Source organism: Anopheles marshallii, chromosome 2 (assembly GCF_943734725.1).
Source record: "Anopheles marshallii chromosome 2, idAnoMarsDA_429_01, whole genome shotgun sequence".
Classification (NCBI taxonomy): Eukaryota; Metazoa; Arthropoda; class Insecta; order Diptera; family Culicidae; genus Anopheles; species Anopheles marshallii.
The window spans coordinates 73274357-73290054 of record NC_071326.1 but is presented as its reverse complement, the minus strand read 5'-3'; the positions used below and the strand labels follow the sequence as shown (position 1 = coordinate 73290054).

Below are 15698 nucleotides of genomic sequence, written 5' to 3'. Positions count from 1 at the left end.
GCGTTGAAATCTACATAAACATTTCGATACTATCTGAAGTTGAGAACAAAGTAATGAATGACTCTTTTGAGCAGAGTCATTGATATGAGCAATTCGTGAGGAGTCATTCTCTTTGAATCTTTGCAGCAGTTTGAATTATGAGGAAAAATATAGGACGGAATTGGAGGAATCGTTAAATATTCGTTATTCTTTGAAATGCAGATTAAGAGTCATTCATTCAAAGATTCATGCTGGAATATGAATCAGATTCGTCCAACAATAGTTTCAACCGTTGTTAGGGAGTCCAAAGTAAAGTAAACCGAATGATAAGGGTCAGGGTTTGTGCCGCATGGATCAAATATTTGCCAACGATTTTGCGTTAAATTCAATGAAAACCAAAAAATATTCACTTCAAACTGGGGGGCTGTAAAACCGATTGGAAATGGAACTTTGAATTATAACTCAAAAATAATTGAAACTTATAATGAATCTCTCGAAAAATATCATTTCTTCCAGTCATTAATCCTTCTTTACTGGAACAAAAAGTTTATTAGGTCTAGACTTGCCATTTCTGGTTTTCTTTATTTTGCTTTATTTTTATATTGGCTTTATTTACCCGTAGCGGAATAGCCAAGTCAGGTTCGCGTGGAATTTTGAATCGGTTCTGTCGTATAAAGACTACCACCACTGCCAAATACACCACCGGGACGCCCCTCTAGTCGGTTAATAGGCCATACCATATTTTTCGACATCATTTGCAGCAAATTTTCAGACTAATTTTTTTCCACAAACGATTCTCATCGTTTTATTCTCAGTAAAGTTGCACGTTCAAACGGACGCTGGGTACTGAACATATGTAGAATAAACCAACCGCAAGCTAGTGGTTGAACACTTCCGGACGGATGTCTTTTCTCAGTTTCCATTGTACGCACGGTGCAAACACACCCCGTCAGAAAGACCACAAGCAGGCATAAAAGTTGCACGACCGGATTACGTACTGAAAAACGCACGTGTTGGAGTTGATTTGAGTGAAGATTTCCTTGGCAGCGAAGCGGTGAAGAGCGGAGAACTCGACAGTCTTTTGGCGAAAAAGAAAAACGTTCTAACGCAAGGTTCGGCACGAGCGGAAGTCCCGTTTTGCACGCCTTTCTGACTTACAAGTAAAAAGCGCACCGGTTAATGACAAAAGACGTTAATATGACTTCGGAAACAGCGTAAGTACTGTGTTGGTTCACATTGGTGTGGCTTTAAAGGCGTACGCGGACGCGATAAAACAACGAGGTTTCTTCCATCGCTAGGATATGCGCCACCCCGTTGTAATGTGTGTTTGCGTATGTGTGGATGTATGTATATTCCTGCTCTAGTGTATTCTGTGCCGTCATTCTTCCACGCCATGACCCCTTTCCGTTTGACCCGGCGTCCATTTTTATCGATTGTTCGAATACGCCTTTCGTTGTTCTGGCAGGGTTTGGGGAACGGGAACACAGGGGTATTGTAGGGAAAAGTTGTGGCGGGTAAAGGTTGAGACCCCGCGCGTCCGATTTGCGGCATGCTGAACCGGGAGCACTGTGCAGGGAAGAAAGACATAAACATGTAGCGCCACCGTACACAAACACACTCACACAAAATTGGCCATAACTTGTGCCTCTCCCAATTCCATACGCACCGAGTGTTTGCAGGAACAGTTTAAAAATCTAATCGGTTTTGCATATTTTTTTTTCGAACCGCATGACCGTGGTTCTGTTTCTTTTTCATGTTTTCCTCCCTTCTCCACGCGTACCGCAGTGTGCCACCACCCGCCGTCTGGGCTCAAAGAAGCGATGTCATATATCTAACGTTAAACGTAGAATGCACCGAGCCGGAGATCAAGTAAGTTGTGTAGCTATAGTAACCAGCGTTTATTCGAGAAACGCGAACCGACGGTGTACAAAAATAGTGCACCTCTATTTCGTACCGTCGCGACGCATGAATGTGCGTCCCGGTGTCTGATTCGTGTCCCTGTTTAAAGTGTTGTTTTTGTGTTTGTTTCTGCGTTACAGATTCACCGATGAATCGTTGGTGTTTAGCGGAGTCGGAAAGCCGGAAGGGAAAAAATATGAATTAAATGTTGAGTTTTACGGAAAAATCAATCCGGAAAAGGTCGCAACCAAGAATATCAAACGTTGCATCGAATTTGTCATTGCCAAAGCGGATTCTCAGACACCTTACTGGCCACGGCTGTTGAAAGACAAGACCAAACCACACTGGCTGAAGGTGGACTTTAACCGATGGGAGGACGAAGGTTCCAATGACGAAGAAGGTAAGCACCCAAACATGCCTTAGCCTCAACATATTCATTAAGAGAGATGGAATTCCACGCTAGTTACAGGAAATAACGTCGATCTGGCAGACTTGCTGCGGATGACATCGTCCGAAAACAAGAATGAACTATCCTTCGACGATTTAAGTGATGAGCCGGAGGGTGACTCGGACGACGAAAGCATCCCGGGGCTGACGGATTCTTAAATTCTGACCCCGCTTTCGAACGTCACGCATACCCCCCCTGCCCGTGTAGCTGCAACCTACCACCCTGCCCAACCCGCCCATACGTACGTTGCGCGTCTGTGTCGTATATGGAATGCAATTGGGATAAATTGCGTGCCGTGTAGAGCGTGTTTTGTTTACATTCGCCATCTCTTCAAGCAGCGTCATCAGCTAGAATTAGGTACGGTTGTTGGAGTGGCAAGAACCGCCGGCTCTCGGACAGCATACACACACATACACTTAGAGACACACAGTTAATAGGAAAGGGTGTAGGAGTAAAGGATCAAAATGGCGCTCTTCTCCACTTGGTGGCAGGGAAAAAGGATACACACTACGGAAATGGGAAACATAAGAAATGATGGAAGTGAATAAGGGGGGCGACGGAGAGAGGGAGTGAGAGAGAGAGTGTTCCATACAATAATACTATAGAAATTATCCTTAAACAACCAACCGACAAAACTCGTATTGAAGTCAAAACAAACAAAAAATACAACCAAATGGAGTTTTGAGACGAAAGATAACATATTTGCTTGCAGTTTTTTTCTTTGATGTCTTGGATTTTCGGCCCACGTGTTGGACTGCAACGGTTTTCCGAAAATTGTCTTCGCTGTTTTAAGCCCGAATGTCAGTCAGCGTAGGCATATTTTCTTTAAATTAAACACTTAACAGCAAACAATCACTAAAATGAATTGAATCACAGTGAGTGAGTCATAAGAAAGAATTAAGTCTTCAGTGAGTAGTGATGGGAACAGGAATTCAATCAGATATATTGACTCAGCGTGAATGAGTTTCACCAAAAAGTTAGCTTCTACATCCACGCTTTTAAGAGTTATTTTTCGGAGTAAACGCTACCTTGCCGAGCCCGGAATAGGTGAGTTGGTATCGATAAGCAACTCTTGAATGAGTTATTAACTCTGCAGTGATTCACTCACGAGAACGAGAATAACTCACTCACTGTGTGATGGGGTTGATAGTAGCCGTAAAGAGTTGCATACACTACCAACTCAACTATAGCAGATTCGCAGGTACGTAGGCGAATCAAAGGAAAGCAAAAGAGCTCTGTGTGCAAGTTACATCGTAAATGAGTTATAGCTCTTTGTGGAGATTTAACTCACCCATTATGCACATCGCTAATCGCTATGCAATTAGTGTATATTTTCGAAATAGAATCACATAAAATAACGAATAAAGGAGTTGATATATAATGCACAAAAATAAACAATGACGCTTTGTAGCGAGCTTGAGTTCCTCACTGCAGACGATGAAAATGATTACATGAAAATGGCCGTTTCTTCATTGAAAGGCCGTTTTACGCCCGGTGTGGCCTGAAAGGAACATTCTTTACATTGGCGGGACGTGTACCGTTTCCAGTATTCTTTTTTCCGCGTCGTCAATTTTCCCCAAGAACGCAACGAAATTATCATGCTGGGTGAAGCTGTTCAAAAACTTGTTCAAATACTCCATCGTATCGCACTGGAAGATTGGATCCTGCATCAGTTCTGCCATCAGTTGCCGATCATCTTCGTCCTCCTCCTCGTCCTCCTCGCCTAAATCACCCAGATAGGAAGGAAAATAGAAATTTGGAAATCAGGGGGGGATTAGGTCACTTCTTAAGCAGATTTTTGCCTGCTTACCTTCGTCCATATGCGTTAGCAGCGTATGGAACGAAATCTTGCCAGCACTATCGACACTAACGTCCGTCTCGTCATCGCTCGAACTGTTTTCGTCGTCCCCGCTATCCAGATTCTTGGTATACGCTTCCTTAGCTTCGTACAAACTGCCCAGCTCGTGTAGCAACAGTTTGAATATTTTAACCAACACCGGTGTATCGACCCACATCGTTTTGATGGTGGTCGATCGTGTACGACGGGGATTGACAGAGTCCACCGGTAACACCTCTTTGATCACGACATTGTTCAACCGATCGTCCATCGTGGTGACACCGTGTTCGAAGAGCTTGCAAAGCGCCAGTGTGGTTACCTTCCGTTCGTACTGTCCATAAAACAGGTGCTGCCTGCTGAGCCAGTTGGCCAGCACGAAGCTCATGGCCGTCTCTCCCGTAGGTCCCGGGACCGTGCTGAGAAAGTTCATCACTGCATCGAGCTGGAGCAGAATTAAATGGGCAAAAATGGTGACGAGGCTCATGATAACATTGAGACTTTTCACCAGTTGCATCTTGCTCAGCACCGCCTTAAGTAACAGATCAACGGAGTCGCCCAGCAGGTTTCCCACCTTCGTGATGATGGTAATAACCAGCCGGCCAATAAACGATGCGGTCGATTCCGTGTTCATCGGATTGAGCAGCATTGTAGTGACCTGCAGCACATAGTTCAGACCCTCCCCATTCTTGTAGCGACAGATCTGCTCCGGTGATATGTTCAAGAACGATCGCAAACACTCACCGCCCGCCTGCATGACCGAGTGATCTTCGGCACGCAGTATGCAATGGACAGCGGACGGGAAGGCGCTTTCGATCATGGCATCGCTCAACGGTGCCTGGGAATTCTTCACCAGCGTTTGCAACACATCGAGCGCTATTTCGGGCGAAAGTGTTTGCTTGCCTGGTGCCGCCTGGTCGTGGTTGAAGATGTTCACGATCGTCGGGATGATGCGATCTTGAAGCGGTAGCAAACAGAATGGGTTCTGCGAAAGGATCTTGAACACATCCTGCACCATCTCCAGCAGGAAACGATCGTCGTGATATTTAAGGAACACGCTCATCGTGACGTTGATTATCTTCGGGCACAGGGTGGCCGTAACGTTGGCATCGAACTGGTGGAATAATTAATCATTACACTACAAAGTTTTCGACTCTAAGGAAGTTTTAAAAGGCTACCCACCGAAATGATCGCACTTAATGCTTCCAACAGCAAACCAAGCACTGTGTTTTGCGATTGTTCAAACAATCCAACCAATCCATCGAAGAAATGTTCCATCTTTGACTGTATTAGCACGTGACGTTCGTCCTTGTTGTCCTTCAGGTTGCTGCAGAATCCATAAATCGCTCTACGCGAGAACAAAGGAGAAGGAAAGCAACATTACTTATGACTGTACTCAAACTGCTCTGTTTTCTGCTCGCTCTTACCGCGCGGCCATGATTCTCAGCACAATCGGTTTATCCACCGATAGGCTGTCGACCGTCGCGTTGACAATCTGCTCCATGAAAGGTTGCCGTAGAATATCGCATTCGCAAAACCGGCTCAATAGCCACAAACATCGGCCTAGCAGATATGGCGACGCTTGACTCTCCATCAACATCTTGATCAGTGCCAAATACTGTCCCATGTCGAAGCTGGCCGGGCTTTCCACGATCATGTCCTTGAAGGAACCGACCGCCAGCATGGACGATTCGTGTATTTTCCACCAGTGTGGGTTGCCCGCATTGCGATCCACCTCCGCGACAGCACTATGCTTTCCGAGCGCTTCGGTGAAACAAGGCAGCAGCTGTTTTTCATACTCCCGGCCCACTATCAACAGTACGTCATGTGCCGTCACACGTATCGTAAACTCGACACCTTGCTCGTCCTCATCGTCGACAAACTTTTCCGGATCTTCTAGCCATTGGCGGGCCTGTTCCTCCGTGATCTGCATGTACAGCACGGTAATGTACACGAGATCGGTCAGCACATTCATGATCGCTGTCTTGTACTTTTTCATCTCGATGATCGTGTGCACAAACTCGAATATTTGCAATATCATCTGCACAAAATCATCCACTACGTCCTCATCCTGTTCGGTACCGTTAAATGGAGCTGCCTCGATTTCGTTCACGACGACCTTCACGTAAAAGTCAGCGAGTTGCGTTAGCAACTGCCAGATCGTCGGTAAGATTGTACCCACGTACGGTTGCACGAACTTGGACATGTCGGAAATCATGTACTTCAGAACTGCAAATAAACAAAATGATTAAATATGGCGGCAAGGCGGTAATTAGTGGCGATAAGCTTACTTTTTATTATTTGCGTCTTCAGCGGGAAGCTGCTGTGGGGACCGTTCGGTGCCGTTAAACCTTCGATTAAACGCTGCATAAAGTTTGGCAGCACCGGGTTCAAGATGGCGAACTTTTCCTGGCGCGTTTCAATGTTTGTGTTGATGCTTCGTAACAACGAGTACAGTATTTCCACCGCATACTTGCGCGCCGTTACGTTGTACTGGTTGGCGGCTGTAAAAATCCGATACACCTCCGAAAGGATCAACGGAGCCACTTCGCCGACCTGTCGATCCAGCTCGAGTGTAAATTCGGCCAACACTTTCATCGCTCCATCTACGGAGTTTTCCGTGCCGCTCAGACACTTGACAATGACGTCGAACAATTCCTGCCAGTCTCCTGGCCAATCGTACAGTGCAATGTTGGCTATGCAGTAAGCTACGACCGATCGAATCTAGGACAGCAATATAGACTTTGTGATAAACTCTATTCGTGAAACAAAAGAACCGGTTTGAATGTTATGCGCTTACCTTGCTGTTTTGATCGTACAGACCCTCCGGTAGAATCTGTTTTATCCTGCGCTTTGCTTCATCATTCGCTAGCAGGGCTGGTGTTGTACTAGCAGCACCGCCACCAACATCAGATTGGTCACCAACAACGTCGTCGTCATTCCCATCGGCCCAGCAATCGTTGACGTACTGTTTCAGCATTACGGATGCCAACTGTCGTAAACCAATGTGTATCTGCTGTTCGATAGTAAACTCGGCCAAAATCACTCCGTACCCTGTGGATATTCCGTGGAACCGTCATTAAACCAACAAGTTCTACCCTTGCTCGCACCTACTTACATTCGGTAAACTTGAGCTGCGCCAGCCGAGCTTCTGCAGATTTACGCTGCTCCGAATCGGGGTGTAATATCTTCTCCAGCTCCTCAAACATCGCCTGCTTCACGGCGTCCGAATTCTGTGCCATTTTCACAATGTCGACACCACTGTACACAACACAATACCAGGTCGGTGCTGCAGTAAATGTACGCTGGAAAGCCTCGTGGTTTTTTTTTTTCGATGCGTCCAAATCAAAATATTTTCCCGGCTTTTCACTGCTGAAAGAACTGTCAAACTACGGATCTGAACTAGCGGAGACCAAGAAAAATGCTTGAAGAAGACTGTTCTTGAGGGTGGGGTTTGCATTCCAGGAAATAAGTATAGTAAATAATATTAACAAAAATATCGTACAAATTATTTTATTTACGCAATGCGGACTGTCGAAAGGAATTTTCGAACAGGTTCGAGTTATATGCGAACCTTGACTTTGCCATAGGAAAATCTTTTATGGCATATCCCACGATTTTATAGCAAAACCGCACTCGCTGCTGAAATGTCATTCTTTATTGCCGCCGTCAGTTCGACGTACCGTGCTGTTGCCAAACAGTGAATAGCTTTGTAAAAATGCGTGGATCTATACCGGATCGGTAATGTTTTGTACATTTTTTTAATAATTTTGTGCTTAGAAATGACAATGGCACACGATTTTCTACTAGACTGTTGTTTCTCCATTACAGATGGCTTGCTTACAGCTGCTATGGCAGGACCCTGATAGATAAATTCGTTGCCCTAAAGGTGCCACTGTCGAGCGTAAGTAGTATAGCGTTTTTTTTTTTTATTTCTGGGAAAACATGTCTACTTGCCCAGTGGCGATAAGATACCGGGAACGAACATTGGAACATTAAAACAGTTGCATGCAGCGCTTATAAAACGTTTTTTCGACTTACATGACCAGACTGATAATCAGAAGCTGTGTGTTCTAGTTGTACGCGGCTCTCAAGAATAATTAACGTACCTAGGAGAAAGAGGTTAAAATGATGCTCAAACTATCGCTCTTTTAACCTGATTATGGAACCACAAACACCTACGAAGAAAGGCGTCAACAGAATGGCACGAATACAATGCCCTGATATTGCCATATTGCACGGCAATACGGCACGCGATGATGCATCGCCTGGCAGACGGTCAGATCATGGGAGATAGTCGTTTCCGATTTTGTTTGCCGGACCGGTTGTACCATACGTTTCGATGATGTCGCCGATCACACGCGTCAGACGGCACGGTGTGTACCTTAAATCTGTCCCCCTTTTTGGATGGTCTCGCCGCGAACGGTGCGCACATTTGGACGTGCCGTGCGCGCTGGTTAGTGGGTTTATTTATGTGTCTACGGTGCATGCGTGACACATCACGCATCTCTTCGCCCTGGTACGGTGCGGTCCAGAAACGGGCACGAGCAATCCATGTTGCACACGATTCCGCATGTGTTAATTCCGTTTTGCGCCGACGATGATTCATCATTCCTATGCAAAAGATGCCGTCGTAAAATTCGAGCCCTGTGACGGGCAGCATTGTATGTCAGGCGCTGGTACTGTAATGTTGTGGGAAGGGAGGCTATGTGGTCGATGAAAATGAGACGGCTTGGAAGAGTTTGCCGATGTGATGTGATGTGCCTCTTGGTAGATGCCTTCCGTTTATGCTTGCGGCGAAACTTTGTTAACTGGCAGACGAATAACAAAGCGATCAAATTTACCCAATCAAGGGAAATACCCTGTTTGGGTCTTTTTGAACATAGTTTTGCTACTATCTGCGGAATCGTATGTTGTTTATGTGCATTCTTTATAAGATATCGAATTCTCACTCTGCGCAGTGATCATCTTAAGATCATCTTAAGTGATCCCCGAATTGTGGATGACTCATATTAAATGGCTGTTAAATGGAACAGAAAGGATAGAATAGATAAAATTAATTCTTCTATCCACCTCCCCAACATTAACCGTTAAAACGAATGATCGCTGATCGTTTTTTATGGCAAACAAAATTTTGCTTAATTTCAATTAAAATGTCTTACCTGGTTTATTTAAGAGATCATGATCGATCTCTCCATTAATTATGATGATAGTTCTTTTACTTTCGATACCTCACCAATGGCCATCATCGTGTATGGACAGTTTTTGCCCTTATTCGGTCTAATTACGGTTTAATTTAAACAAAAAGGTAAACATCTTCCTTCACATATCGAATTACCCCCTCCTCGGCATTTCAATAAGCGCAACGAATGGGGCGGGAAAATAACATAACCTTGATAAAAGTGAAGCTTTGAATGAAAATTGTAGTTATTTCCCGCGTGTAAATTACACATCGGACACATTAACCGTGATCGACCCGCGGTACTTTCCACCTTCTCTCTTTCGTGCCGTTAAACAAACAGCAATTTCATCAGCCCCGTTGCAAAACTCCCAGGCCCTCGCAAGCTACCGGAGCCGCGCGTAAAAGGGCAGCCAAGCGTCCAGGCCGATCTTTCGATCTCGTGGAGCGTTCTCTGCACCACCCGAATGTCCTTCCGTTTTCTTTTTCTTGTCGCTGCTGCTGCTTCTACGTACCGTGTTCGTGCGTGTTTTGGATTATTACAAAGTTTAACACCATCCTTCATCGCCAGGATGCGGATCAAGCGGAAGAATGTCTTAATTGTGCAATTTATCTTTTCCGCCTCGCGCGCCACAAGAATTGCGCGATCACATATCGCAAAGTGTGTGTGTGTGTGTGTATGTTCGCCGGCCAACACCGCCACGCCTTGTGACGGGATGATTTTTTGGGGTGGTAGCAGCAGCAGTGCAGTGGTAATAACAATAATAAAACCGTATAGAAAACAAGAAGGAGGAGGCACATGATATCGGGCGACGATCGACGCTTTGGTGATCATCGATCCGGATCGATTCGCGATGGGGATGTCGTGATGTCGTCTTGCCGTTGCAGACTATCAGCCCCGCACGCATTGTGCATGACCATGGCCACACGGTGGTCGCAATCGTCAGCATCACACACCGAGGGAGGAACCGATGTAAACGGATCGATAACGGATCCGCGTGCGCGTCTCGCCAGGACCACCGTAACAGGGCAGAAACAACCAGATAGGGCCGGGAGAAGTGTGCAAAAAGGGACAGAAAAAGGGGGGGTGCCATTAGTATTTGCACTGTTACGAACGAATGAAAGGGATGGAAATAGGTGACGGTGGTGATCTTTTGCCTCTTTAGACCACAGCGAAGAGTGCGATGCGATTATATTTTGATAGCGCGAGATGCTGCCGAGACGATCCGATGGCCAGTGTCCCGGGAGGCAGGGAGACCGGCGGCCGGAAGGGGGAAGGGTTGGGTGCTGGAAATCCCATTTCCTCATATTTGGCACCCACGGAGTAGCTGCGATGCAGCAAAGCTATTATTATGTAAAATGTAATATAACAAACATTCTTCGCCTTGGACACACTGTTCGTGTCCCGCGTGGCTGGGAACTCTGTTGTTGCATAGTGTCGTCCACTTGCATTATTCGATTTCGAAGCAATTCATCGACACCCGGCTTGTTGTCTTCTTTACCACCAATTGCATCGTCCGTGTTTTTTTTTTTGCACATTCCAAACCTGAACTCCCCGGCTGCAGATGGATAGACAGATTCGGGGTGTTGAGTCTGGTGCGCGCGTTCACCATAGTGACAGTGGACAAAATGTCTCTTTCTCTCTCTCTCTCTCACTTCCCCTCGCATCATCATCATCTCATCTGCAGAAAACATCGCAACATCGCAGTTACCGGCCCGTCACGATCACGATGATCATCAAGCGGGGAACATCTTGATATGCCGCGGCTATACTATCCGCGCTATCCCAAACCTGACGACATTCATCGTCGCATTTTTCCGCACTACGGTCTCCCTGTTGTTTGTCGTTTGACAGTCCCGTGTGTCGGGAAGAAAGCTTCAACACGATTGAAGTCGATGTATTAATTAAAAAAAAAAAACGGATACAAAAAAAAAGTCCCACTGAAAAGCGGAGAACGAGAGAACGAGGTAATATGAACGTGATCGCGCGCGCGCCCTCACACCGGGACACTCTTGTAGATGCACACATGTGCGGTAGAGCAAACATTGGCTAAACTGATCACATCACTGGCAGTCAGCAGCAGCATATCAGCATCGGCAGGGTGAAGAGGCGAATACGATCTTGATACGAGCCCGGTTCGTACGGTTTAATGTATTATTATTGATAATTAATATTTTTTGCTTCTGTCCTCTCGCTTGCCACTTCTTGGTGTGGGCACGTATAATTGAAAGTAGACCACCGGCGTTGTTGCCCGATCGCCAAATCGATCGATTCGTCACACGAACCCCAACACCAACCCCAACCCGGTCTCGTTCGTGTTGTATGTCCGTGTCTGGGTAGACGGGCAAGGATCTTGGGAGCGCTCAGAAGCCACGATTTGTGCGACAGCGACACATTCCTGTTGGGTCCTTTTTTCTTCCGGAAATTAAATCCACCTGTGTTTGCGAAGAACCTGCGCAAAGTATGTATGACTGTGTGATGCACACGAAACCGATCCGGCTGTACGCGTAAAGCGAACGATTAGGCGGCTTGATGAGGTTTTGCTCCGAAACCAATCATACAGGGACAGGGGGTAAATGAAGTTTACACTGGTGATTAGTTTGATTAGATCGATCTCGTGCGTCTTGTGACGATCGGTTTCTCCGTACCTTAATGACCCGGAACTGGGAAAGGGGGGAGGGGAAAGGTGAAGGGGTGACGTGGAACGTAACGCTAAATTACGGGAGGGGTATTGCAAAATGTTTACTTAAGGCAAGCAATTAAAGCGCAAGCAATGATGATCATCAACCTCATCGTATATCTCGGCGTTGTATTTGTAGTCCATTTGTTGGTTGGCGAGTGTGAGCGTCGGTTAACATACAATCTTGCCGCTTAATGTTGGAAATTGATCATTTAATCGATTAATTACGCTGTATGAGATTATAATGCGAGCGGAGGAATGAAGATGTTCGAGTGTTCCTTATCCAAAAGTTCCGGGCAAATGAAGATGGTCAAGAGTTTATTATCCAAAAGTTCCGTTCAAATGTGTTGAACCAAGATTTCGTTAGCTTTTATGTAAAGACGATTATTGTTAATCGAGAGCATCATCAGACTGTTCACGGTAGCTTTGGGAAGAATATTAAAAGAACTTCCGAAAAATGTTGAAGCTCAAGCTTTTCTGATCCTCAAGTGTTTCTTGTGAGAGAAAATCCGAGAATGAAAAAGGTCGTGTCAGGTACGATCGCGGGAACGTCTGGAAACATAATATTCTGGGTCTTCTGAGGAAGAGAAAGTCCATTAGGCGAATACGTGGTGACGGCCGTCGGACTGTTTTAAGCGACCGTAGGCACCGAACTATTGTGTTTGACGAATCTTTGGTGAGGAGTCATTCAAAACAAGCATCGATTCTCAAAAGATTCACGAATCCTTAGGGAAGCGGAGGATCATGTCCCTTGAAGGCCTACAGCGGAATGGTAGTTCAGACCTATTTTTGGCAGCTCGAGTGGAGGTGGAGGGCTGGTAACGGACCAGCTCATAGGTGGCGGTCATAATTCATGATGGCAAGAAGGCCACTACATTCTGCGCGTCAGGTCCTGAAGTGGTGGCAGAAGGCCAAAAAAAAACCGGACAAAAAACGGATTTAGTCCAAGCAAACATTGTCGGAGATACAACGGCTGAAGACTCTGGTGAAAGAGCTATTCCCGTGCTCTGGTCTCCGTGGTTCTCGGCGAACCATTTTAACCAAAACACCATCTATGACTAACGTCCCGACTACATACATGGAGGTACCTCAAAGAGTGGACATAGTTTTGTGAGGTTCTAAATGTCTAGAAGCATAAAATACAATCTAGTTCGTTTTAACAAGTCTTCATTTGGGACTTTTTCCATTAAATTTATATCTTACTAATTGACATTGATTAAATGTACCTACTTTTTGGTGTATTACAATTACCTAACCAAATTTCCTGAGAAATGCAATGTTATTTCGTTTGCTCAATCCCGTATTTCTATACTTTTTCCTACTCCCTCGTCAGTGCGCAAAAGACTCCAGTGAATCTAATGGAGGACTATTGCATCTGGCTTGATTGCGGTCTGATCTTTCGCCATCATATCGATTCCGTCGTTGGTTTAGCTCGTGTGATGCATAGAGCTCATTAAAAAAATTGCTTTGGACTTCAAATTGTATCAAGGCGTATCGTTGGTCAGGTCTAGGCTAGAGTATTGCTCAGCAGTTTGGTCACTATCAGCAAGGATTCACATCGATAGTAACAAACAGATTCAGACGCCCTTCATCAATTTTGCTTTCTGCAAACTCTCTGGCGCTCTCTGCACTTTCCTCTGCACTACCTAATAATGATTCCAGATGCCTCAATCTTCTGTTATTGCTGCCCTGCTGTTGAATTTGTATCATTGTTCCCGATCTACTGTCCGCGATTCCTTTGCATATTGCTCACGTTCCCTCAGTATGAGCCCCCCTCCCCATTTTAAAATTCCAACTAATTTTTCCAGCGACGTACTGCTGTTCCGCCAGGCAAGAAATTTACACCCGAAGACGCAATAAAACAGTTACCGTTGGGACTGATTATTGACCTTACCAACACAAAACGGTACTACGATCCGTGTGATTTCACCACGCGGGGTGTCGATCACGTAAAAGTAGCCGTGCCTGGACAGCTGACACCTAATCAACGCATAGTCCAACGGTAATACTACTGGCAGTTGAACAATCGGCACTTTTCTGCTAAAGAAAACACTTAATCCCGGTTGTCTGTTTTTCTTTTGCTCTCGATTAGGTTCAATGATATAGTGAATGGCTTTTTCAACGATCCCAGCAGCAATGGTAAGTCGATAGTGCCTGGAAGTGTTCACCGATGATGTAATGTATTTAAAATTCTTACCGGCCACGCGGGTTCTGCAGGGAAGCTGATAGGTGTGCACTGTACCCACGGCCTTAATCGTACCGGCTATTTAATTTGTGCTTATATGATCTTGGAACTGGGCTACAATCCGATTGAAGCGATAAACTTGTTCAACGCATATCGTGGCCACAAAATGGAACGGGAGAACTATCTGCGAAGTTTGCGCAGTATGGCACCGAGACAGAACGCTAGTGAGCCGAGTGGACACGACGTGGCACCGCGGGAACATATTCAATCATGGCGACAAAAAAGAAGATCACCTAACATCGAGATGCTGGACAGAGCGGTGAGAGAGCAAGAAAGGATAAGTTGGCGACAGGATAGGACGCAGCAGCAGTACGCTTTCGAACCGAGAAGAGATTATGGGGAAAGATGGCAGCAGCAAAGCTCAATGCGATACGATAGGACACAGTATAGGTACGATAATAATTACCACCGAAACTCACAGTGTGCCGGTGCATTACCGGGTGATCGGGAAAGATATGATCCTACGATCAGACGCATTGTACGTTCCCGGGAACATAACTTCCGAACTCCAGTACATCGGCAGGCGGCAGCACACGAAAAAGCAAAACACACAAGGTTTGAATAAGTTAGAAAATTTTGAATCAGAAAGCAAAAAGCAAACAATTTTCATTTCGGTTTCCGTTGGGTTACATAAATTAAATGTTTAATACGATCAATGACGTGTAGAAACAAAGTAAATAAGAAAAAAACACGCAAGAACACATACAACATAACAATATTTTCTGAATGCGAAGAAGACGAAGCACGAAAGAAAACTAAAAGAAAAGTGTGGACGAGCGATCTCCCATGTCTGTGGTGCTTTTGGCTCTGGAGCTTCAATCCACCCACAAAATGATGATCCGCGCACACTTGCGCGCCGCAGAAGAGATGGCGTTGTTCGTCCGTGTCGTCGCATAATTACAACGATGATTGGCACTATCGTCGTGCCTGTACGTCAAGAATGTCGAACCTACCAGTGTCACATTCCTTTCCCGATCATTTGTTTTTTTTTTTTTTGCTAACGATTGCATTACGCTGCCCCACGAATCTCGATCATTCACTTTTAAATGCATTGTGGGCGCATGGTACAGTGTGTGCCAATTTTGTAACTCTGCTGTTCGGAGCCACAGGGTGCAAAAGCGACAACAGTGGGCTTCACAAAATAGTTTACATTTAAAGTATTTGCCAAATTCAGCACATGTTGATGGAAGAAACAGTGTTGCAACATTGTCGATGGGTGTTAAATTTTAAATGTAACTATCTTGAAACACAAATTTTACCATTTGTTATCATAACTGAAAAGCCATCCGATTTAATCGTGAATTTCTGAATTCTACACATTTTTCCTGTCACATTGTACGAAGCCGCTCATTTTTTTTAAATGGAATTCATTATTTTTGTCTGATTGCCCATTGTTTCCATGCCCAGCCCACAGCCCATGCTCATTTGTTTTC

General features: G+C 45.3%; 3 protein-coding genes across 3 annotated transcripts; 2 read left to right on the top strand and 1 right to left on the bottom strand.

Annotated features, from left to right (window-relative positions):
* Positions 1 to 1158: 1158 nt before the first annotated feature.
* Positions 1159 to 2484, top strand: LOC128706720 (uncharacterized protein CG16817). The gene is made up of 4 exons (XM_053801663.1): positions 1159 to 1193; positions 1765 to 1848; positions 2019 to 2278; positions 2342 to 2484. The coding sequence occupies exons 1-4, from the start codon at positions 1159 to 1161 to the stop codon at positions 2482 to 2484; spliced, it is 522 nt and encodes a 173-aa protein (XP_053657638.1).
* Positions 2485 to 3843: 1359 nt separating this feature from the next.
* Positions 3844 to 7402, bottom strand: LOC128707758 (importin-9). Its single transcript, XM_053802717.1, has 7 exons — positions 7279 to 7402; positions 6961 to 7214; positions 6452 to 6884; positions 5588 to 6389; positions 5343 to 5508; positions 4137 to 5274; positions 3844 to 4049 (listed from the first exon to the last, which is right to left on the bottom strand). Exons 1-7 carry the CDS (start codon positions 7400 to 7402, stop codon positions 3844 to 3846), a joined length of 3123 nt encoding a protein of 1040 aa, XP_053658692.1.
* Positions 7403 to 7878: 476 nt separating this feature from the next.
* LOC128718532 (RNA/RNP complex-1-interacting phosphatase homolog) lies at positions 7879 to 14830 on the top strand. The gene is made up of 6 exons (XM_053812155.1): positions 7879 to 7901; positions 7992 to 8064; positions 13829 to 14022; positions 14113 to 14159; positions 14238 to 14524; positions 14687 to 14830. The coding sequence occupies exons 1-6, from the start codon at positions 7879 to 7881 to the stop codon at positions 14828 to 14830; spliced, it is 768 nt and encodes a 255-aa protein (XP_053668130.1).
* The last annotated feature ends 868 nt before the right edge of the window (positions 14831 to 15698 follow it).